The sequence below is a fragment of the Zalophus californianus genome, chromosome 8 (genome assembly GCF_009762305.2).
Source record: "Zalophus californianus isolate mZalCal1 chromosome 8, mZalCal1.pri.v2, whole genome shotgun sequence".
NCBI lineage: Eukaryota > Metazoa > Chordata > Mammalia > Carnivora > Otariidae > Zalophus > Zalophus californianus.
In genome coordinates, this window is record NC_045602.1 from 114,508,685 (window position 1) to 114,530,585 (window position 21,901).

Below are 21,901 nucleotides of genomic sequence, written 5' to 3' on the forward strand. Positions count from 1 at the left end.
CTAGCCAGGCCTGGCTGGGATGATGAGGGGATCGCCCTCAGAGCAGTCCTCTTTCTCCTGGCCTAGGATGACCTGGAGCGGCCCATCCCAGGGCCTTGTAGCTGTTGGCAGCAGCCTGGTTACGTGGCAGCCCCACCACACACATAGGATGAAACATTTTGGCAAAGGCCATGTTTGCAGGGAAAACACTCGCAACCACAAGCAAACCTGCCCCTCCCTGGGTCCCTTCACAGCCGGCCCTGCACCTCCCGGGAGCCTCATAAAGCAGCTTCCGCACCCGCCAGGGGCTCAGGAGGCCTTGGCTGGGGCTGCGAATCCACCTGTCCCCAGAAACCACCTGAGGTAGGAGTGGCGATAGGGCTGGCACTTCTCCAGGGAGGAGCCTCGACTTCGCCATCCGTTCAATGGGAATACTACTTCCGACCGCCTTCTACATGGACAAGGGTCCATCCCCGGTCTTGTTTTGGGACTTTGGGCAAGTGCCACTTCTCTGGGCCTCCGTTGAGCCCATCTCATCAGTGGGCCCTCACGCCTGAGTCAGACACAGATCCGTCTACTGGGCTGAGCTGGGTTGGGAGGGCTTGGGGGGGTCCATGCAGAGGCCTGCTTTTAGGACATCCCTCCCCTGGTACGGGAAGAGATGAGGATAGGAGCCCCTCTGGATCCTCTGCTGGCAGGTTGGAACAGTGCGGCACTAGGATGGGCTGTCACATGGGCTGAACCCCTGGCATCAGGAAACACAGCCCTGGGCCTCGGGGTGGTGGGCCTGGGCTCTCTCCTCGGGGCAGGAAGCAGCTCGCAGTCTCCCTACCAGGAACCTCACCCTCCTGCTCTGGCATGGCTTGGGTCCTACAGCCGGCCCTAGTTTGCGGTGTGGCCTTAGGCAAGGCCACGTCTTCTCTGGGTCTTGGGGCCTGCTTCCAGACCAAATCTCCCTGTGGTTCCTGAGGAAGCAGGCAGGGCAGGTGATCCTTCCCAATGCAGAGATGCAGCACTGATGTGTGGGAGTCCCGGGTAGGGCTGGGATCACCATGCAGGGCTTGCGACCTCCAGGCTGGGGTGGGGTTCCAGCAGCCTGGAGGGGGCACGTTCTGGACAAGCTCTCTGATGCTTGTGCCCACCCCAGCCCACAGATCTTGGGGGGTAGTGGCCAGGACAGCGATGGCTCGGGCATGCGGGCTGGGTCTGCTCTTAGCACTGCTGCTGCCTGTGGTCGGCACCTCCCTGCCGGGCACCGTGGTCAGACTCAACGAGGCTGTGCTGAGCTACGGTAAGAGACGCGCCCTGGCCTCTCCCGTGGGTGTCTGCACATGAGCATGTGCAGGGTCCCAAGTGTGTGTGTGTGTCTGTGACCCCAAAAGCCCCACAAGGACCTGGATTTTATCTCACGTACCGCTGTGTCCCTGGCCCCCAGACAAGGTCTGACAAGGTGCCACTCGGCAAACACTTCAAAAGTGAATGCGTGTGTGGGAGCGTAGTCATGTCCACCATGCGTGTGTGCAGGTGTCTCAGTACATGCCTGGGTGTGTGTCTGTACAGGTGCGGCTGCACTCCCTGGGGGTATCCATGCAGGTGTGCATGGTAGGGGCGGTGTGTGCACACGCATGCTGGGCGAAGGGTCTAGCACAATACTGGAGGGAGTGCCCTGGAGCTAGATCTCTGTGGGGTACACAGTGAGAAGACCAGCCCTGCTCTGGGCCCCTCTCAGGCAAGGTCTCTATCCTATGACCACTGCCCCATCCTTCTAAGACCTGCCCCATCCCCCGAGGAAAGCACGATGAGAAAACCTAGGCCCAGGGAGGGACAAAACTTCTCCCCAGTTGCTCCCAGGATCCCACCAAAGCTGCGTCAGGGGTGAGAAATCAGAAGCCATTTCCCCCAAGACCAGACCAAACTCAGATTACGGTGTGAGACACTCAGGTCAGGCCATAGAAGAGACCTTCCGTGGCCCAGGCCACAAAACACCAAGGTAGCAGTGTCCCCGTGGCGCACACACAGCCTCCAGGACCTTGTATCCGGGCAGATAGGTAGGCGGTGAAAGGGGTCAGTAACCTGTGTTAGTCTGTGCCTGGCACATGGAGCCATTCATGGAAGCGACAGGCAGGGACATGAGGCCTGCTGCCTTCTGCTGGCCATCCTCCCTCTGCCCATCCTCTGTGAGGCTCCTTTGTCCCCAGAGCACCATCCCAGACGCACGGGCCTGTGTTCTTGGTGGAAATCCAGCAGGAAGCCCAGGCTGCACATGCCTCTTTCTAAGTTCCCACAGGGAGCCTGAGTGAAGTTCAGGCCTCTGGACTCTTCATTTGGTGCTCCCTTCCAGCCCCATCCCCTCTCATCTTTGTTCCACTCCATGTTCAATTGTTTAATTAGTACCTCCCTCGCTCAGCAGGACAGGTGCATGAGGAGGTCCAGGGGCTTGGGAGCAGGCGCCTCAGCCAATCCAACTTCCCCTTCCCAGGTGTCTTCACCTCTCGGTAAACCGGGCACAGTGTAGCTACATCACTCAGAATCGTGCTTGGCCCAAAGGGAGACAGTCATTATTATTACCCAAATAAATAGCAACAGTAAGAGCTAACATTTACTGTGCACTGAGGCTTTACAAAGACACTACGGGACGGGTACCATCATAATCATTGCAAGTTTACAGAAGGGGAAACTGAGGCACAGAGCAGCCACATCGATAGTGAGTAACAGAGCTGGGATTGGTCCCCAGCAGTCCTCAACCTCCGTGGGCAAGGGTGACCCTTCTAGTCTCTGAGTCCTCTCTGCCCAAGATGTGGGGCGGATGGTGGTGGGTCGTGTGGTCTTGCTCTGTGGCCCCGGAGGGCAGCCTGACTTTATCCTGCTCTGGCCCCCTAGTGTCGGAAATCGGGAAAGCCCCTCTTCAGCAGGCTCTGCAGGTCACAGTCCCGTATTTCTTGGACTGGAATGGCGAGGTGCGTCAGCCCACCAGGTTAGTGCTCCCGCCTACTGGGGAAAATGCTTTAGCCTGCCTGATGAATACCCCACGCATAGGTGAGTGTTTCCCACCCTCTGGACGAGTGCTTCCCTCACCAGGTTAGATATTCCCACCCTTTAAGTGAGTGGTCACAAGATGATTGAAGAGGTGGGTCAGAGGCAGAGACATGGCGGTGGCCGGGGGTGGGGGGCTGGTGCCTCTGAATTAGTAGATTTCTGCCCCCAGGGGCCAAGACTGTAGCTCCTGGGTCCCCAGGGCTGGCAGGACCTTTGGCTACTTTCTCCAAAAATGAGACACCGAATTTAGACCCAAGTCTGAGCCTAAGCACCCCCACACCCCTGTAATGAACAGAGACTCAAAAGCAGAGGAAGATGGGGTCCATCTCAAACTCAGATCCAGGGGCCGGGCGAGTTGTCCCCAAGCATGTGGGAATAGACTCACTATTGCTGGATCTCTGGATTCCCAAGAGAAGTCATATATATATTTAAAATCTATCAAGTCTTGAATGATGGCAACTAATTAAAAAACACTGGACAAACCAGCAGCTGGGGTGGAGGTCCCCAGTGCAAGGCCCTGAGGGTAGGGCTGGGGTCCTGCCCTTGAAGGATGGTGAACTGGGAACAACGCAGACACACCCGACAGTGGAGGATTCCTCAGGGTTTTAGGGTTGGCCCCACGTGGCTGTTGGCCAACAGCACCGAGTGTCCTTGTTTGCAGAAGTGGGAATACATCCAAGGTGGTTGTCGAGCGAAAAGAAGCAGGTTCTCAGTCAGCCTGTGTCCCAGAGAGAGTTGCGGAAAGATGTCCGCTAAGTGCCAACAGGGAGAGTGTTTGAGCGTGGAGGTTTGATGTGACTTTTCAAATTTATATCATTTTGTAGTGTCTGAATTCCCACCCCCAAGACCGGCGTAGGGGAAAAGATGACTCATTGAGGAAAAAAAGAGAAAGTTAGTTAGAAAGTACTTAGCAGTCAGAATAGGCAGCTTTGAAGGGAATGAGTTTCCTGTCCCTGGAGGGCTACCAGCCAAAGCTGTAGACTAGAATGCTACAGAGGTGATTTCTGCCCTCTGTGCGTCCCACCTTCCAAGCTTTCCCGACCTCTGTCAGAAACTAAGATCCCTCCAAGACCCGAATAATCCTCTCCCTCAATTCCTGCCCCAGGCTGGGAATCCAGTCTGCACCCTTTCCCTGCCAGCTGGTTGTCCAACAATGGCTTGCATGCCCCCTAGGTTGGAGAACTCACTACCTCTTCCTCATTCCATGGTTCCAATAGTCAGACAGTCCCTCTTCATAACATCAACAGTGTGGATATGGCTCATAACACCCGCCCCAGAGTTGATCCCAAGGTTTAATGGGAGCCACCCTGTCACCTCCTTTCCCACCCTGCAGGATCCAGATTTCGAATGTCCATGTGCCCCAATTCAACCTGAAATTCATTGCCGATTTGGGGATACGAATGTTGGTAGCAGCCAATTTTACTTTCAAGGTCTTTCGGTGAGTGAATCTAGGACCTGGCGGGGGTGTGCAGAAAGATTTTCAGGGAAGCTCCAAGGGGCAGAGTGAAGGGAGAGGGGCTAGCAACTCCCAGGTCCTGTACTCAAGCCTGCCACTCCCTGTCCAGTGCTCTTTGCCACCCTCCCGTGCGGGCGTGAGACAGTGAGAATTTGAGACCCTGGGTCCTGCTCCACAGCCGTGTAACCAGGCAGTGGGTTCACCCCTGCAGCCCTCAGTCTCCCACTCTGTGAAGTGGGAGGAAACTCTGCAGCACGGCTTTGGGGGATGCAGCATACACTCCATGCTATAATTAAAATCACACCTCCCCTTTCACAGTGCAAGGCACGGAGTAGGTGCTCAGTAAATGTCGCTATTAGAATTATTTCTGTGTCCCAGTCACCTTGTATGTGTTTGATTTCCAAATGATCAGCCAGGCATTCAGAGGGATCTCTTTGATCTGACTCATTTATGCTGACACTGCCATTGTGTGAGTGCTCACTGGGGGCCAGGCTCCAGGCAGGGCATTTTCACACGGCTGCCTCACAGAAAGCTCAGCACGGCCCTGAGGGAGAGGTGTCGTCACTCTCATGTCCATTCCACAGAAGAGGGAACTGAGGCTCAGGATGGGGGATGGGGAGTGACCGGCCCAGGGTTTCACAGGGAGAGGGCGTTGGGAGCCAGAGTTCACACCCCTCTGCTGCAATGTCTGTGACCCTGAGTGGAGTTTGGAGGGCCTTGAGCCTGCCCCCAGGGGGCCATCTCATGCTGAGTGGGGGTCCTGCCTGTGTCAAGTGGAGGGCAGGCTCAGGCCAGGGGGGTTTGCAGGGTAGGCTCTCCTGGGCAGTGCTGCCAGGGCTCAGGAACAGTGTCGCGCAGAGTCCCCGAGCCCCTGGAGCTGACGCTACCCGTGGTCCTGCTGGCCGACGCCACCGTGGCTCAGGGCTCCATCAGGACCCCCGTGGTCACCATCTCTGCCTGCTTCCCACTCTTCAACAACGCCGCGGTGCTTGAGGGCAGTGCCAGGTGAGTGCCTGGCAGGGGCGGGGCTGCAGGGTCCGACACCAAGGCTGTGGTGCCATTTCTTGAGCTTCCTACTCCAACCTTCACCCGATGGCCACAAGGGGCCTGAGAGAGCCCCAGGATCACACCTGTTTTATGGCTGAGGACACTGAGGCTCAGGGAAGGGGAGGGACTTACCCAAAGTCACCCCGAGAGTGGGCAGCCAGAGGCCACGTCCCCTCTACTGCACCCCCAGCCCCCCTGCAGCACATGACCATGCACGCCAGCCATTGCCACAGTACTCAGGGAGGATGCTGGCCTGATGTGGCCACCATGGGCCTCAGGGGTTGTCCCTCCCTGCAGGGATGGGGATTCTGAGGTCCAGGGGGCTGGGACCCATCAACCTCACTGTGAGTCAGGGCTGCCTCTAAAGCTGACCGGAGCACCTGCTGTGTGCAGAGCAGGTTCAAACCCTTTACTACCTGACAGTAGCCTAGCCAGGAAGGCACAAGGATCCCCTCCATCTTACAAGAGAACAAATGGAGGCACAGAACAGTTAAGTGACTTGCCTAAGTTTACACCGTGGGCAAACGGTGCAGTGGGTTCGAACCCCTATAGCCTGACTCACCTCCTGCTTGATGTCTCCCTTCCCACACGTGAGCTGGGTGGGAATTTGGGACTGGCCTCTCTCCACAGAGGGGGCTGGGCATCAGTCCATCCCTGCTTGTGTCCCGTGACCCCCCGCCACCCTCTGGAGCTGCTCACAGAAAGGAAAGCCCAGAAGTTAGTGGCATTAAAAACACAGCTGCCATCCCCCCACCTCCCCTGAGATGCAGTCCGTGAGCTTGGGCTGCAGCTTGGATCGCCATTTATGAACGGATAAAGATGTGATACACACACACACACACGCACACCATGGAAATTTACTCAGCCATGGAAAAGAATGAAATCTTAACATTTGCAACGACATGGACCGAGCTAAAGAGTGTAATGCTAAACGAAATAAGTCAGTCAGAGAAAGACAAACGCCATATGATTTCACTCATATGTCGAATGTAGGAAACAAAACACAGGAACAAAGGGGGGAAAAAGAGAGAGAGAGAGGCAAACCAAGAAACAGACTCTTCATTAACTGAAATTTAAATAAAAATTTAAAAGAAACCCCAAGGAACCATAGTTTCCTATGGATCCCTGCTCAGAAACCACTTAGACCCATCTCCCATTGTTCAGAGGGGAAACTGAGGCACAGAATGAGAAAGGGACTTTACTGGGGTGTGTCACACAGAATTGGAGCCCAAGCAGGAAGCACCCCCAGCTCACTGGGTTCAAAGCGGCCAGGAAGCCAGCTGGCCAGGAACGTGGCCAAGTCCGGCCTTTGCAGCATCTTCTCTGTCTCCCCAAAGCCTGGCCTCATCATCACGTTTTGGCCACTTCCAGACCCCAGAACCAGTGACCTCTACTTTGAGGCTCGGTTTCCTCATCTGTGGGGCACTGTGTTGGCACATGGCAAGGTGCAGAATAGGACTCACACTGGCCCCCTGGCTCGGGGGAGACACTCCTCTCTCCGACGGTGGCTTTGCCCGGAGAAACGGGCCCGAACCCGTGACCCGGAGCTCAGGAGCGCTGTCTCTCTCTCTTTCTTAGCGTGGCCCCTGGGCTGCTGGTCCCGGTGCAGAAGCACATCAAAGCTGTGCTGCGGAACAAGGTAAAAGACCAGCTGTCCTGGGACGGAGGGCCTCCTAACCTCAGAGGGCGTGTGGATGAACGGGGGATGGTAGGCATGGGAGAGATGGGGTTCTTACTCCTTTTTAAAAATTTTTAGAAAAGATTCAATTGATTTATTTGACAAAGAGAGAGAGAGAGAGCATAAGTAGGGGGAGGGGCAGAGAGAGAGGGACAAGAAGACCCTCCCCCCCTGCTGAGTGGGGAACCTGTTTTTTTTTAATAGAAGGCCCTTCGTGGGGCTTCTCCGTTCTCCCGTTCTCCCGGGAGGGCAGGGAAGGGGCTGGGGTGAGGGTCTAGGGCAGTGATGGAGAAGCCCAAATAAGGGTGAGTTCGAGGGTGGGGGTGTCGCTGGGGAGGGAGGCTCAGGCTCTTGGGCCAGCCCCAGTCCCGTGCTGGAGGGCGAGGAGGAGGCGGTGCCTTCAGGGGCCACGTGGCTTGTGAAAAAGAGACAAAACGGAAGTGGACAAGAGCACGGGCACCGGAGCCAGGTGGGGCCTGGGTTTGCACCCTGGTCCCCTCCTTCCTAGCTGGGGCACCTGGACGAGTCACCTAACCTCCCTCTGCCCCCAGTTCCACACCTGTCATGCAGAGAGTAAACCTCCCCTGTGGGCTGGCTGAGGGGTTGAGCGCACTAACATCCGTGGGGAGTTTAGAACAGTTTGGCAGAGTGAGCGCTGCGGGTGGTGGAGGAAGGGGCGGGACTCCAGGCCTCAGACTGGGACCCCAGACTCTCCCGGTCTTGCCCGGCCAGCCCCAGCGCCTTCCTCACCAGCCTTCTCCTCTGTCTTGCCACAGCTATGCCTGAGCATCTCCAACCTGGTGCAAGGCCTCAATGTCCACCTGGGCACTTTAATTGGTAAGACCTGGGAGCCCCGGGGGAAGGGGACTGGGGCCTCTGAGCCCCGCTGGGGCCCCCAAGACCCTTCAAAGATACCCCCCTAGTCACGGCTGACCTCTGGGAGATCAATCATAGGATGACTGAACTCAGGGAATTTGATGAATATTGATGAACTCAGGGAATCTCCGAATTCTAGAATTGAGTTTTTGAATGTTTAGTGTGTGTGTGCAAGTGTGCAAACATGCGTGTGTTGGGGGGGGGAGAGTACATTCAGTTTGCTGTTGTGTCCTCCCCTGCCTGGAGACTCAGAGCCCCAACCTCCCCCGGTTTTGCTCCCACCTCTCCCACAGTCTTTGGCGGACCCTCCCCCTGGCACTTTGGGGCTCAGGCCCTCACATTCCATTTCCTGCTGCACCCCTTCTCCTGGAGGTCTCACAGGCTCCCCTGACTCAGCATGTGCTCAACAGAACTCAGGCTCATCTGCTTGCAAGTGCCCTCACCCCCGCTCCCCTTCTCAGGGGCCAACCACCCACCCAGAGGCAAGCCTCCCTCTCCTCTCCATCCGCCGTCAGGCTAGTCCACCTGTGATTTTTCCCGAGGATCCTCCTGTCCAGGGAGGACGAGGAGTATACTAGGAGAAAGCCCTGCAGGCTAATCCCCTCACAAGCAGACCCTGAGACAAGATGTGGGCGTAAGTGGCTGGGATGGGGTGGGTCCTAGGGGCACGGGTGGGGAAGGGGCGCAGCAACAGGGAAGGAGGGTGTGCTCGTGAGCAGGCACTGCTGTGGGCAACTGGGGTGCACTCCCACCGAGGGGCTCTTGGAGATTGAGGGGTCCGTGCCTGCATCCTCCCCGAGGGGCAGGAGCTGGGGCATATATATATACATCTGCCAACTCCCACCACTCATCAGTCGCCTCCCCACTGCCCCCCTTGCCTTCCTCCATGACCACAGGTGGCTCGCAGCCACCACGCATGGTCCACACAGAAGTGTGGCCACAGTGGTGGCCTAAACGAGACTTAATCAGGACTTCATCTCACCATATGAAGCTACAAGTTATGAAAGCAGGCCAGCCTCGTCTTCTTTTCAGTAGTATTCATCAACATTAATAACGACACTGGTGATCCCCTGCCTGTCCCCAGACCGGCCAAAAAATGCATCCTTTGTTGATTTGGGGGGTAATACGTGCTCGGTGAGCCCTGAGCAAAATCCAGGGTTCCCTCTGTTTCCCCACACAGCTGTTTGAAGATGCTCCTGTTTGAAGCACACCATGGCTTTGCCTGGGATTCTAGCGCTTTCCCTAGGTCACCGTCACCGACTTTCTAAACTCCAGAGCTGTTGACTGTTGCCAGCTGGATTTTGCAATTGGTTGGCTTTGCTTTGAGTCAGGGGTTTACATCTAACGGTGACACAGCATGGGACAGGTGCGCGGGAGTGGGTGTGTGGGAACAGGAGCAGGGCGGCATGCTCCTGTTAGGCCAGGAGGGACGGCTTGGCAGCGTCTGTGGTGGGCTCTGTAGTGAATATTTTCGTATCAAGCTAGCTTTGGCTTTCTTGTGCAAACTTTTTTTTTAAGATTTTATTTATTTGACAGAGAGAGACACAGCGAGAGAGGGAACACAAGCAGGGGGAGTGGGAGAGGGAGAAGCAGGCTCCCCGCGGAGCAGGGAGCCCGATGTGGGGCTCGATCCCAGGACCCTGGGACCATGACCTGAGCCGAAGGCAGACGCTTAACGACTGAGCCACCCAGGTATCCCTCTTGTGCAAACTATTAACAACAGTCCCATGAGGTGGCATCAGTATCCCTGATATAGAGATGGGGAATTAGAGGCTCTGAGTCTAAAATCCTCAGTGTGGTGCGAGAGCCACCCATGAACGGACTCATGCTGGTTTTCTCCTCCTTACGTGTCCAACCACTGCTCTGCCCAGACTTCATGGCCCGGCTCACAGTCCCCTCAGGGAACATTCCTTGATTACGCCCACTCCCCTCAGTGCCATCCCCCACCGCATGTTACCTTCATAGGAGGCACCAAGAGGGCTGGAGACAGGACTTGGAATCAAAGGACATGAAGTTAAATTTTGGCCTTCTGGCTCCATTGCTGTGTGATCTTAGGGAAGTCGCTCCATCTCTCTGAGCCTATTTCAATCCAAAAAAAAACAGGGCTCAGAATTCCTATTTCTCCCATGTGCTGCTACCAGACAGCACAAGTTAAGAGCCTGGTGGACAAGAGGCTCAATAAATGTTCATCCCTCCCTTCTTCCTCAGTGGGGTGGTCTCCATCGAGACGCCTTGTAATTGGGTTCATAGCAAAGACCAGCTCTTGCCCTTTTCTTTGAGGAATTAAAAACAATCTAGTAGAAGAAACCTAAGCATTCAGGCCTAGGGGACTGTTTACATGAGTCCTGGGTACCTACAGTGTGGGGTGAAAGGAGCCACTAAAAAGCAGAGCTTAAAGGGCCTTCTTTCAATCACATAGCAACATGCCTGGCAAAATACAGTATAATGAAAGCTAATATTTACTGTAACACTATTAGCTCCATTTGACAGATGAAGAATCTGAGGCAGTCTGCCTTGAGAACTGTGCCCTTAACTAAGCTATAATGGCCCTCTATAAAGAAAACAGAGAAGGACCCGAAGCGACACCTGGCTTTGCTGCAGCTTTACTGAGGAAGGGACAGATGGGGGGCCGTTTGTCTCTGCAGAAGAAAATACTGAAAAAAAAAAAATTTGAGATTCTGAGCTATATTTTTTTTCCATCCTCCAAAAAATGTCTATATGTCCACAGTGAATATGCATTATTTTAAAATTTTTCATGTTTTTATTCACTTTAAAAACACAGAGTAATTTATTCTTTTTAGGGTCCTATTCTCTGAGTCACAGTTGTGTGACCACCACCAAACTCGAGATACAGGACATCTTGCCAGCCCCTCAAATCCCTCTGAGCTGCCCCCCTCCTGCTACCACCCCAATCTTTGAGGGCCACGGAGCTGTAGAAATGGAATCATACTATATTGCTTTTATGATCACAAGAAATTTCCAAAACATCAGAGGAAATACAATTAAATCCAGAAGAGACATTAGAAAATCCGGCAGAAATCTGATGGACACACACACACACACACACACACACACACACACACACACACACACCCCTTGGTCGTTCAGAGCCTTTGAGGACCCATTGCTAAAAGCTGGGCTTTCCTGAGAGTGGGGTTGAGCCTCCCCACCTGCCATGCTGGCTAGCCTAGCTGTGTCCAGAAATGCGGTTCCCACAAGTGACTCACCCTTTGCAACCTCCCCAATCAGAATATTCTGAGCTTTGGGAGAAACTTGCCCTATAGGAACTGGACTCTCCTCTGTGCATCCCTGAAAGGCTCCCTGAGGGTGTCTTGGGAGCCCCTGCTCTGTGCTCCCACACTGCATGGCCCCAGGGGCGCATGCCTTTTGAGTTTCTGCAGGAGGTTGTGTGATTAGGTGGAGAGAGAACATAGCTTTAGAGTCAGACAGATCAGATATACAATCCTGGGCACAACTGAACATAGCAAGCTGCGTGCGTGTGTGTGTGCGTGCGCGTGCCCGCGCGTGTGTAAAATGGGCTCCTAATCTTACAGGATTGTGGTGATGATTGAATGGGACAATGTAAGTCAAATGTCTGGACCTGGATAAATGTGACCTCCGGTCTTTTTCTGTGGTTCCCTCTTGCTTTTTTCAGGGGGAGTGTGACCCTTTTCCTTCCTTCTAATTCGAGGTCTCTCGCCTTCCACTGATTAGGAAAGCAGAAACCCAGACTCTTAGAACTGTGTCTAAACGAAGAGTCAATAGGCCACGAGTGGCTGAATCTTGGTTGTGTGTGTTTTGCACCTGAAGTTCACGTGCTCAGAGACCTTTTTTCTTCCCTTTTCTGTTCCTTGGCCTGGGTCTGGCTAGCTAAATTTGTCAGATAATTGAGTTTTCTGGATAGATGAGGCATTGGTGGGTAAGGCTAAGTATACCATCTTTTCTTCTTCATCCTGCTTTTATTTAGGCCTCAACCCTGTAGGTCCGGAGTCCCAGATTCGCTACTCCATGATTAACGTGCCCAGCATCACTAAGGACTACATTTCCTTGGATATCAGTGTAAGTGCTGCCTTGTCAGCCCAGAGCTGTGGGCTTGTTGCCTCTGGAGCCCTCAGGGTCCTGGGACATTCCTAGAGGAGCAGGGGTATTGAAGGCAGAGGAGCTGGCATGGCATTTAGAGGCGGGCACAGGTGTGAGGCTGAACGTCGCGTGGCATGTTGGGTGGGTGGCATCTGAGAGCCCAGGGTCTGGGATGGAGCCTTCACCCTACTGAGGCCCTGCTGCTTTTCTCCCTCTCACCACCCACCAACCCCGTAGGCCGTTCTCTTCCTCCTGGGCAAGCCCATCGTCCTGCCCGTGGAGGCCTCCCACTTTGTGCTGCCAGCTCACGTGGGTGCCGAGGGTGCCATGGCAACCGTGGGCCTCTCCCAGGACCTGTTTGACTCTGCCCTCCTGCTGCTGCAGAAGGCGGGTGCCCTCAACCTGGACATCACAGGGCATCTGGTGAGGGTCGGACCTGCTGCCCCAAGCACGGGGGAGAAGCGTGCCCTGCGGCCCAGCCTGGGGAGACCCTGCCGAGGCCAGACCATGGGTGGGGCCACCCAAGCTTTGGGGCCGCGGGGTGACTGTTGGGAAGGTGAAGAGGGGGCCGAGGGGAGTCAAGAGGCAGTGGGGCTTGAGGAGTGGCTGCCCTAAAGCCTGTCGGGACATGGGGGCTAATTTCAGAAGTCAGAGGACAACCTGCTGAACACCTCCATGCTGGGCCAGCTCATCCCTGAGGTTAGTGACATTTTTGGTCAGAGACCTGGGCCTGGGTGGGAGGTTCTCTGGCTCCACTGGCCCGGATCTGTCCCCTGTGGGCTTCAGCGTGTGTCCTTACCGCTGCACCTGCTCCACCTCAGGGTCAGAGATTATGCTATTACCCTCCTTCTATGCCTTTGTCCAAGTGCAGCCCTCTGCCTGGAGGGCCTTTTCTGCTTCCTTTTCTCTTGTTCATCTTCAAGACCAAGCCCAGGGGTTGCCTCCTGGGGGAGCATCCAACCCCTAGTCTGGTCCAGGAGCCTCCTTGAGCTCTCCCGTCCCTCCTGGCACAGATCACACAGGCTGCGCCCGACTTCATGCCTACCACCCCTTTCGGGCTGGGCGTCCCCGAGGGCAGGAGCACGGGCCTGGGGGGATGCACCTCGGTGGCCTCGTCTGAGGCATGATGGGTGGAGAGCCCACCCAGCCTTTGCCCCCAGGTGCCCTCCTCCCTCTCTCCCTCTTCACTCTCCCAGGTGGCCCGCCAGTTCCCCAAGCCCATGCCTGTGGCACTCAAGGTGCGGCTGGGTGCCACACCTGTGGCCACGCTTCGTACCAACAATGCCACAATTCAGCTGCAGCCCTTCGTGGAGGTCCAGGCTGTGGCCTCCAACTCGGCTTTCCAGTCCCTCTTCTCCTTTGATGTGGTGAGTGAGGTGGGCTGGTGGGCCTGGCTGGGAGGGCGGCGACTCCAAAGAGCTCCCTTCCTGCCCCACATTCCTCACTTGCTCTGCTCTGTCCACACTGGTCTCCCTGCTGTTCCTTCTCTATGCCATGACATTCCTGCCACAGGCCCTTTGCACGTGCTGTTGGACACTGTGCCTAGGACGCTCTTCCCCTAGTTTTTGGCATGGCTAGCTTCCCCTCATCTTCCAGGTCTCAGCTTAAATGTTGCAGCCTTTTTCAGGGCAGCCTTCTTGGACCACCCTGAGAAAGATGGTCCCCATCAGCCCTCTCCATGCTACTACTCTGCCTTCCTGGCCCCAGCTACAAAGACCCTATGTGGTTACCTTGGTCATTGTTCACCTCCTCCCCTGGCCCGTGAGGGTTCCCAAGGGCAGAGACCTGGTCTGTCTCGTTCACACTGTGCTGTGTGCAGGGCCTGGCATGTACAGGTGCTCCACGAACACCTGAATCAGCCAGGAAGTGGCTGGGAGCCGGTGGCCACCTGAAGGCTCTTATGTGGCTCTGTGTTCTTTGACCTTGCTCTCCCTTCGTGCCCAGGTCGTGAACCTGAGCCTCCAGCTCTCCATGTCCAAGGTGAAGCTTCAGGGGACCACCTCTGTGCTGGGGTAAGCAAGGCCTCCTGGATTCAGCAGCCTCAGTGTGTTCCTCTGTGCAATGGGCCTGCAACCACTTCTCGCAACGCCACCCGTCACAGTGTCAGTCAGAGGAGCCTGGGAGGCTGCACGCGTGGTATGGAGGGAGGGGGCACCTAGGCCCCAGCCCTAAGCCTCCTGCTTCCCTTTCAGGGATATCCAGCTCACCGTGGCCTCCTCCAATGTGGGCTTCATCAATGTGAGTGTGGGGCCGGGGTCTCCGGGGACCCCCTCACTGGGTAAGGCAGGCCTTGAACCCATGTCCTGGCACACCATGTCCCTGTGTACCACCGTGACCAAGCTTCCGCCCAGGGTACTTGACGACAGTGGTCGGTCAGGTGGCCCACCCGTCACACAGGCTGTCTGTCTGCCGGTCAGCCGGTCAGTCAGCTTTGGTGCTTCAGTGGGGTGGGTCAGCTAGCCAGCCTGTCACTGCCTGGTGGGTGATGGCCGGCCAGTCCAAGAATCGCGGAGTCCACTGGTAAATCCGCCAAGCCAGCGTCAGGCAGTGCTGGCTGCTCCTTTGGCCACGTCCTTAGCCACCAAGCAGCCCTTCGTTGGCTGGCCTGTCAGTCAGTATGGCCCGTCAGTCCATCCGCCATCAGTCCGTCATCCATCGGTCAGCACCGGCAAGGTGGCCAGCCACCTGTCGGCCACGCGGTGTCAGGCAGTCCGGTGCCGGGCTGAGGCTCCTCTGAGAAGGCTGACCCGGGCCCAGGGGTAGCTGGACTCTGCTTGAGGCAGGACAGGGATGACCTGTGCCTCTGCTTTTTGCGTATGTGTCTGTATCTGTCTGTGTGTTCACGTGTGGCCCATCTGTCCCTCTCTCCCGGCCCCTGCCCGGAGTGGGCCAAGGGTCCCCCATCTCCCTGACTACACGGCTGCAGGCAAATCAAGTGCGCCCGCTCATGGACACCCTGTTTCAGAAGCCCCTGCTTGATCACCTCGATGGTGAGCCCTGCCCTCCACGCCGGTGGGCCTCCGTGACCCCCTCCTTGACCCACCTCTGGTCGACGCTCCCTCCCGGCGCCTTTGCCACCTCCCGGGCTCAGAGGGGAAGAGGGTGGGAGTTTTTCAGGTTTTTTTCCTGCCTAAGCCTCAGTTTTCCCTTCTGTAGAGTGAGTATAATAATAACGGCTCCCACTCCCTGGCTGTCTGGGGGGCTCAGTGTCACAATGCACGTGAGGACCTCAGCACAGGGCTGGCTCCCGGCGGTGCTCCGTTCCGACCTCCCAGCTGAGCTTGGTTTCTCTTTCCCCTCCCGCAGCTCTCTTGGGCATGGGGATCGCCCTCCCCAACGTGGTCAACCTCCACTATGTCAACCCTGAGGTCTTTGTCTACGAGGTGAGAGCCTTTGGGTGTGACTACCTGGACTTCTGCCACCCTTGGGGGAAGGCTGGACTCAGCAGGGCAGGGCTCCCTCTCACCCTACCTCCCTGCCAGTACCAAGAGTAGAGTCGCAGGCTCAGCCAGGCCTGGGGGTGTCCCCTGTTCCTGCCAAGACCATGCCATGAATCGTTAGCGGTAGTGAGATGGAAAATTTAGGATGTCCGGAGACACTGGTGCAAAGGTCTCGCCCACCCTTTAGTCCTCATCAGATATCATGCCAGGCCACATTGGGGGGCTTCAGTTGTCCCATGATCTGTGCCCTGGGGTGGGCACGGCCTTCGGTGTCTGGGAACGATGACAGAGGAGTTTCTTCCAGCTTTGTACGTGAACCCCTGCAGGCTGGATGGGGGAAGGGGCGCTTCCCAGTGAGATGAGAAATTGTGGGCCCAGGGTGAAGTTCAATTACCACTGTCCAGGGTGAGACCCTACAAATTCTTTCTGTTTCACCTGGGATAAAAAATGATAATATTTTTTCTATTCACTCAACAAGACATGCGTAGGACAGAAAGCTTAGCCAAGGTCCCTCAAGCCCAACATCTGCATGTTATTCAGATCCCCTGAGAGGGACCTACTGATGTTTCTCTGGGGATGATGCCCTGGTTGCTTAAGAACTATGGTCCCAAGGCACCCGGGTGGTCCATGCTCCACCCTGCAAAAAAGGAACCATTGGCACATGTTGGAGCCTGGACTGTTAGTGGGAATTTCCCCAAGACTGTCTGGAACAGGCATGGTCAGTGGCTGACCCAGCCTGGTACCCAGAGATCCAGCCAACTGGGTCCAAACCCAAAGGTCCCCAGACCAGCAGTGTCCAAAACAATGTTCTGTGAGGATGGAAGTCTGCACTGTCCAACACAGTAGCCATGGTCAGCCGCTGGGCCTGGGTGGCTGTTGGGCACTTGAAATGTGGCTAGTGCAACTATGAAGCTGAATTGTAAATTTTATTTCATTTTAATTGGCTTAAATTTAATAATGGCTACTGTATTGGACCATGAGCTACGCATGGGCAGGGACTGGGTCTGCCTTGTTCCTAGCATGGGGCCCAGGGCTTGGCTTAGAGCCGAAGCTCAGTGAAGATTTGTTGAATGAATGAATGAATGAATGAATGAATGATCAGCAGGCCCTGAGCATGTTTCTGCAGTGCGGTGTAGAGAGCAGAGGATATATGGGAGGTTCCTGGCTCTGTTGGGGAGACCTCCACCCGGAGAAGATCCATGGTGTTTGGACTCCCGGTCCTAACCCAGTGCTGGTCCCAACCGCACATCAAGCCCCAGGCCCACGCCGGGGGCTCTGCCCACGTGCTTTGGCTGCATCCTCCCTGTAGGCTTGCAGGGAGGGTGCTGTTCCCACTCCCAAGGGGCAGCAGGAAATTGAGGCCCAGAGAGGCAAAGGACTGTCCTCAGGACGTACCCACCAAGAGTGGCAGACCATGAGCTCAAAGCCAGGCTGATGGGGCAGCTGGGAGTCCTATTGGTCCGCGTGTGGCCTCTGACCCGGCCCATGGTTTTCTGTGCCCTCCAGGGCTACGTCGTGATATCCAGCGGACTCTCATACCAGCACTGAAGTGGGACCATCAGGAGAGCTAAAAGGGGCCAGCTCCCTGCTTCAGGGACTCTCTTGCTTCAAGTCACTTGGGAAACTGAGGCAGAGCCACATGCGAGCTGGATGATCCAGCCAGGCTGTTTAGTCTTCACTGAGTGCCTGAGCTCCCCTCCCTCCCCTCGAATCCTTTCCCTGCCCCCTTCCCTCCCCTCCTGTTCCCTTCCTCCCCCTTCCGTCCCCCCTCCCTGTGATGCGAGCAGCAGGCCGCTCCTCCAGGCTGTACCAACCTGTCCCCTCTCGCATTAAACATTTTCTCTTGAGCCGCAACTTCCAGCCAGGCCTGGTGAACTCTGCGCAAACCTGAGGCTAGTTGCCTGCATCCAGTTCTTGGGCCCTGCTTGTCCCTGGAGCCACCAAAGCCACCTGGCAGAAGAAGAGGATGTGACCAGATCTCTGTTGACCAGATCTGTTACCCTTCCTCACTGCGTTGCCCAGGGAAGCTCAGATTTTGAAAGGGGACCTTGGAGGGCAGCAGGATGGCTGTGAGTTACCAATACCGCAGTGGCACTTGACACACTATGTCCTCAGCTGGTGGCGTCTCCCCTCTACAGTGTCACACCCCACCTTGTTCCTAGAACCTCAGAGGAACCTTACAAGTCAGGCAGGCAGGCCTGTGGGGCTCCATTTGGCAGAGGTGAGGACCGAGGGCCAGCCAGGAGAGAAATGTGCCGGGTCTCAGAGCCGGATGCGGCAACAGATGCCTAGGGCTGCGCCCTTCCTGCGCTCCAGGAATGAGATGTCCAGTTCCCTCTTCTGCTCACCAGCACCCCATCTGGGGCTTGTCCTTGGGTCACAAGCCTCAGGTAACAGGGAGTACGCTGCCTTCTCGGACAGCGTCTCTGCCTTGGGCTTACTCGGACCACGGGCAAGTGTCTATAGGAAGGAGGGGGCCTGCCTACTGGGCCCGTGGCCTCACAAGCAAGTCTCAGTCCTTTGCCTCTGAACGCTCTCTGAACTCTGAGGGTCATGCACAACAAGATGGCCTAAGGAAGACCAAGGGATGCGAACCCTGGCGAGCCAAAGCCGTGTGATTTTCTTCCCTTGATAAGCTAAGCTCTTAGCCAGACAGAGTGTTCCTTCCTGCCTAGATATGCAGGATTCACGTTCTGTTTATGTTTCTCTGGGGGTAAAAGGGGCCTTACTTCCCACCCTCAGCCTTTGGTACAGTGTGACACTAGCCTCTCTCCGTCTAAGGGTTATGGGTTCACCCTGAAGTCTCAGTGTGACAGGCTGAGAGGCCTGGAGCGAACCCAGAGTCTGGGTGGTTGGTGGGAGGGTGGGGGGGGTGTGAGCAGCTCTGAGGGCCCAGCTGTAATGTCCAACCTTGTGATTGTATTCAGGACAGCAGGATTTTTATTTCATTTGGTTGCTTAGTTCATTCATTCATTAATCCTACTTTTATTGGTACTTAATATAGGCTTAGCCTGAGGCTAGGTGATTTGGAATATGAAAAAAACAAAAATTTTAAGATACAGAGCCAGCCAGGAGAGAAAGGTAATAACTTAGGACCAGACTGTGAGCTCAGGATCCAGGATCCATCTAGTAAGTGGTCAATCCAGGGGTCCAAACACCCACAGCTGAGAAGGGTTAACATCGCACTCACTCTGAAGGGAATGCACTGAATTCCCTCATTTATCATAGGATGAGAGTGCAAGAATGCATTCAGAGAAAGGGACAGTCACGGCTCTGAACACATGGGGCGGAGAAGGCAAGGCCCGCCTCCCGTCAGGTCTGGCCCCTTCACAGATTACCCCCCTCCGCGCCCCCCCCCCCCGCCCATCCCCATGCACGCACACCTTGCACACTTGCTCTCTAAGTCTTAGCCCTTGCTCTTTCTGCCCCAGAAAACCTTAACCTGGATCGGGTTGCCCCTGTCAACAAGCTCCAAAGCGGACTCCACTGGCCACGCCCACACCCCTCTGTCCCGGTGACTCTGATGTCCTTCACTTTCAGACCACGGATGTTGGTATCTGTGGTTTCCCTCATGGAGCTCAGCACATGGCAAGTGCACATAAATGTGTGCTTAGTGAGCTGCTCACACGTGTAAATGTTAGCCCAGGCTTGCCCCAGTCCCCAGCCCCAGGAAGCCACGTGGAGACCCATTCCCATGGGTAGGTGTGGGAGTCACCTTTGTTGGGTCCCCACAGCGTCTGCAGGGAAGGAGAAAGATGGCATTGAGCTTCAGGACTGGCCCTGTCTTCAGTGTCAGAGAGGTAGGGGGAGGAAAGGGGTTAGGAGGGCTCCCTGGAGGAAGCAGCAACAGCGGGTCCCGGAGGATGGCTGAATTTGCAGCGCTGGTGGGGTGGGTGTTGTCGGGACCAGACAGGCAATGCTGGGCTGTGGGGAAGGGAGGTCAGGCCATCAGGCAGGAGCCCTCTTGGGTGTGCTTTGGCAAGTCTTGGCTTGGACTCTGGAGTCCCTTAGATCCAGACTCAGCTCCTGGTTGTGCCATGACTTGTTGTATGACCTTGACCCAGTGACTTGACCTTGAGCCTCAGTTTCTCTACCTGTAAAATGGAGAAAATTGTCAAAGTGTTCATCTCATAGGGTAGTCCTAAGGTTTAAATGCTCTAGTGCAGGTCCAACACTTAGCTCGAGGCCGGGCTCCGGTCACAGGCACAGTAAATGTGCCCCCGTGTTGCTATTATCACCAGCAGAATGCTAGCTGGGTCAGAGTGCTCACAGTAGGTCCAGCCGCAAGCGTGCTGGACCAGTCCTCCCCTGGGAACCCTGAAGCTGTATGGTGACCCAAGGCCCCAGGAAAGACTGTTTCCTTACAGTAATTTTATTTTTAGGGAGCTTGCCTCCCCTCTGGCCATTAGAGCTTGGTTATGACCAACTGACTTCGAGCTTAGGGCAATAGGGGATGGGGTGAATGTCCTTTTCCCTCTCACAAAGCCTATTGTTATTCTCCTCCCTCATGACAGAGAGGATGAAACAGCATTTCCAGGTCACATAGCTTGCGAGAGCAGTGGCCGGCACGGTGCCCCGAGCTCTGAATCTAGGCCAGGGGGTTTCTCCAGCCTCCCCACCATGTCCTTCCTGCGCCCCTCCTTTCCCCACAGTACCCAGGACGGCCCTGGGCGGAGGCAGGGAGAGCCGGCTGACTTGAGGCACACTGGGGGGGATTTGCACTCGGGAGGAGGAGGTGAGGTTTGTCTGTCCCTCTGTCTGTCAGGGGCGGTTCAGCAGGGATAAAACGATGCTATCTTCCGACTGGCTCCTCCAGCTCAGGGCTCAGATCAGGATAGAGACTGGCTGGGCCGACCTAGGACCTTCTCTCATCCTGTCCCAACCTGGCTTCATTCCCACTGACCTCAGGCAGGCCCTTAGCCCTCTGGCCTCAGGGGCCCCAGGGTGCATCGGGCACAGTGGCTTCCTCCATCTTCCAGAGCTCTGGGCTCCCTGTGGGGTGGAGGAGGAAACCGCAGTCCTCTAGCAGCCCCCCGGGACTTCCCATCACCCCAGCCAGGCCTCCTAAGGCATTGTGGAAAGCACATTAGAGGCTGGACAAGCCCGAGTTCCAGCCCCAGCTCCGTGGCCGGCTTGAGTGTGGCCCTGGGATCACCCTGCCCTCATTGTCCCGGATTGAGACCTTGAGAGAAGCTCACCTGCTATCTACCAGCTCCCGACATTTCCGCCAGGAGGGCCCTCTGAGGATTCCCCATGGGGCTGTTAGCCCCTGGTGCCCCGTGTGCATCTCAGGCAGCCCAGCAATGTCTGCCAGGCCTCTGCACTTGCCGGCACCGGCCTGAAACACCTCACGCCCTGGGCGTCAGCTCCAACACCCTCTGCTCCAGGAATCTTCGGCTCTAACGTCAACCCCTTGCTTCCCTTCCTGTCCTGTCCCCTCTGGTTCAGTGGCTTCCACTACTCTTACCTCCCCAGGAATGACCTGGCTCTGTGACTGTTGATTTGTGGCACATCCATCTCCCCCTGGAGGCTCCAGGAGGAACCCCAACAGCCTTGTTCAATGCAGCACCCCTAGTGCCCTGCGCAGGCCCGGCACACAGTAGGTTCTCCATGAATGTGGAAGAAACAGAGGAGTGCCAACTACGTGTCCAACCTGGTGGGAGGTGCTGCGTGCAGGGGAGGGGGCAGTGTGAGCCCGGGGGCCGGCTAAGGCGACCGCATCCTCCCCGCCCCAGCGCCCACCCTCATGCAGCACCCAGGCTCCCCAGCCACCTCCTCCTCTGTGTTATTGACATTGGAACAGACTGAAGCATCACGTGAGCATCGGGGCTCTGCTCTTTGGGCCTCTAGATAATTATCTGGGCCTTATTAAACCCTTAATTACCCAAACAGCTAATCAGGTTCCTGAATATAAGGACTTTCTCGTCCCAGGGTTCGGAGGCACAGGTCAGTCATCTGCAGGACATCCCTGGGCTCAGCAAGGTAAGGACAGTCCCCATGCATGGAACTCTCTCCAAATAGTGTCTTCTCCAGCCCTGTCATTTTACATATGAGAGCACTGAGGCCCAGAGAGGAGAAGGGACTTGCCTGAGATCACACAGCAAGTGAGTAGCAGGGTCAGGGCTTGGATCTATGTCCCGACCCCCGCTTAGTGCCCCCCGCCTGATAGGAAGCCACTGAAATCTTCAGATGCTGCAGGACTTAGGCAAGATGAAGGAGACAGAAGATCTGAGGGGCCTCCTTGGGCTCCATCTGAGGCTGAGGGAAGACCATGGAGGTCCTGCTTTGCAGGAGCTCAGAGCTGAGCTG

General features: G+C 56.1%; 1 protein-coding gene across 1 annotated transcript; it reads left to right on the forward strand.

The window, feature by feature from the left end:
• The first annotated feature begins 1,161 nt into the window (after positions 1-1,161).
• On the forward strand, positions 1,162-17,333 carry BPIFB2 (BPI fold containing family B member 2). Its single transcript, XM_027623756.2, has 15 exons — positions 1,162-1,270; positions 2,860-2,953; positions 4,349-4,453; positions 5,330-5,476; positions 7,097-7,157; positions 7,973-8,033; positions 12,040-12,131; positions 12,390-12,575; positions 12,798-12,851; positions 13,349-13,519; positions 14,097-14,164; positions 14,345-14,390; positions 15,079-15,142; positions 15,459-15,535; positions 17,099-17,333. The coding sequence occupies exons 1-15, from the start codon at positions 1,162-1,164 to the stop codon at positions 17,138-17,140; spliced, it is 1,377 nt and encodes a 458-aa protein (XP_027479557.2). The 3' UTR covers positions 17,141-17,333.
• The last annotated feature ends 4,568 nt before the right edge of the window (positions 17,334-21,901 follow it).

Coding starts and splice junctions, on each gene's coding strand:
- BPIFB2 (XM_027623756.2), top strand. CDS start 1,162: ATGGCTCGGGCATGCGGGCTGGGTCTGCTCTTAGCACTGCTGCTGCCT. Junction 12,576..12,797: donor TGGACATCACAGGGCATCTG/GTGAGGGTCGGA, acceptor GGCTAATTTCAG/AAGTCAGAGGACAACCTGCT. Junction 14,165..14,344: donor GGGACCACCTCTGTGCTGGG/GTAAGCAAGGCC, acceptor CTTCCCTTTCAG/GGATATCCAGCTCACCGTGG.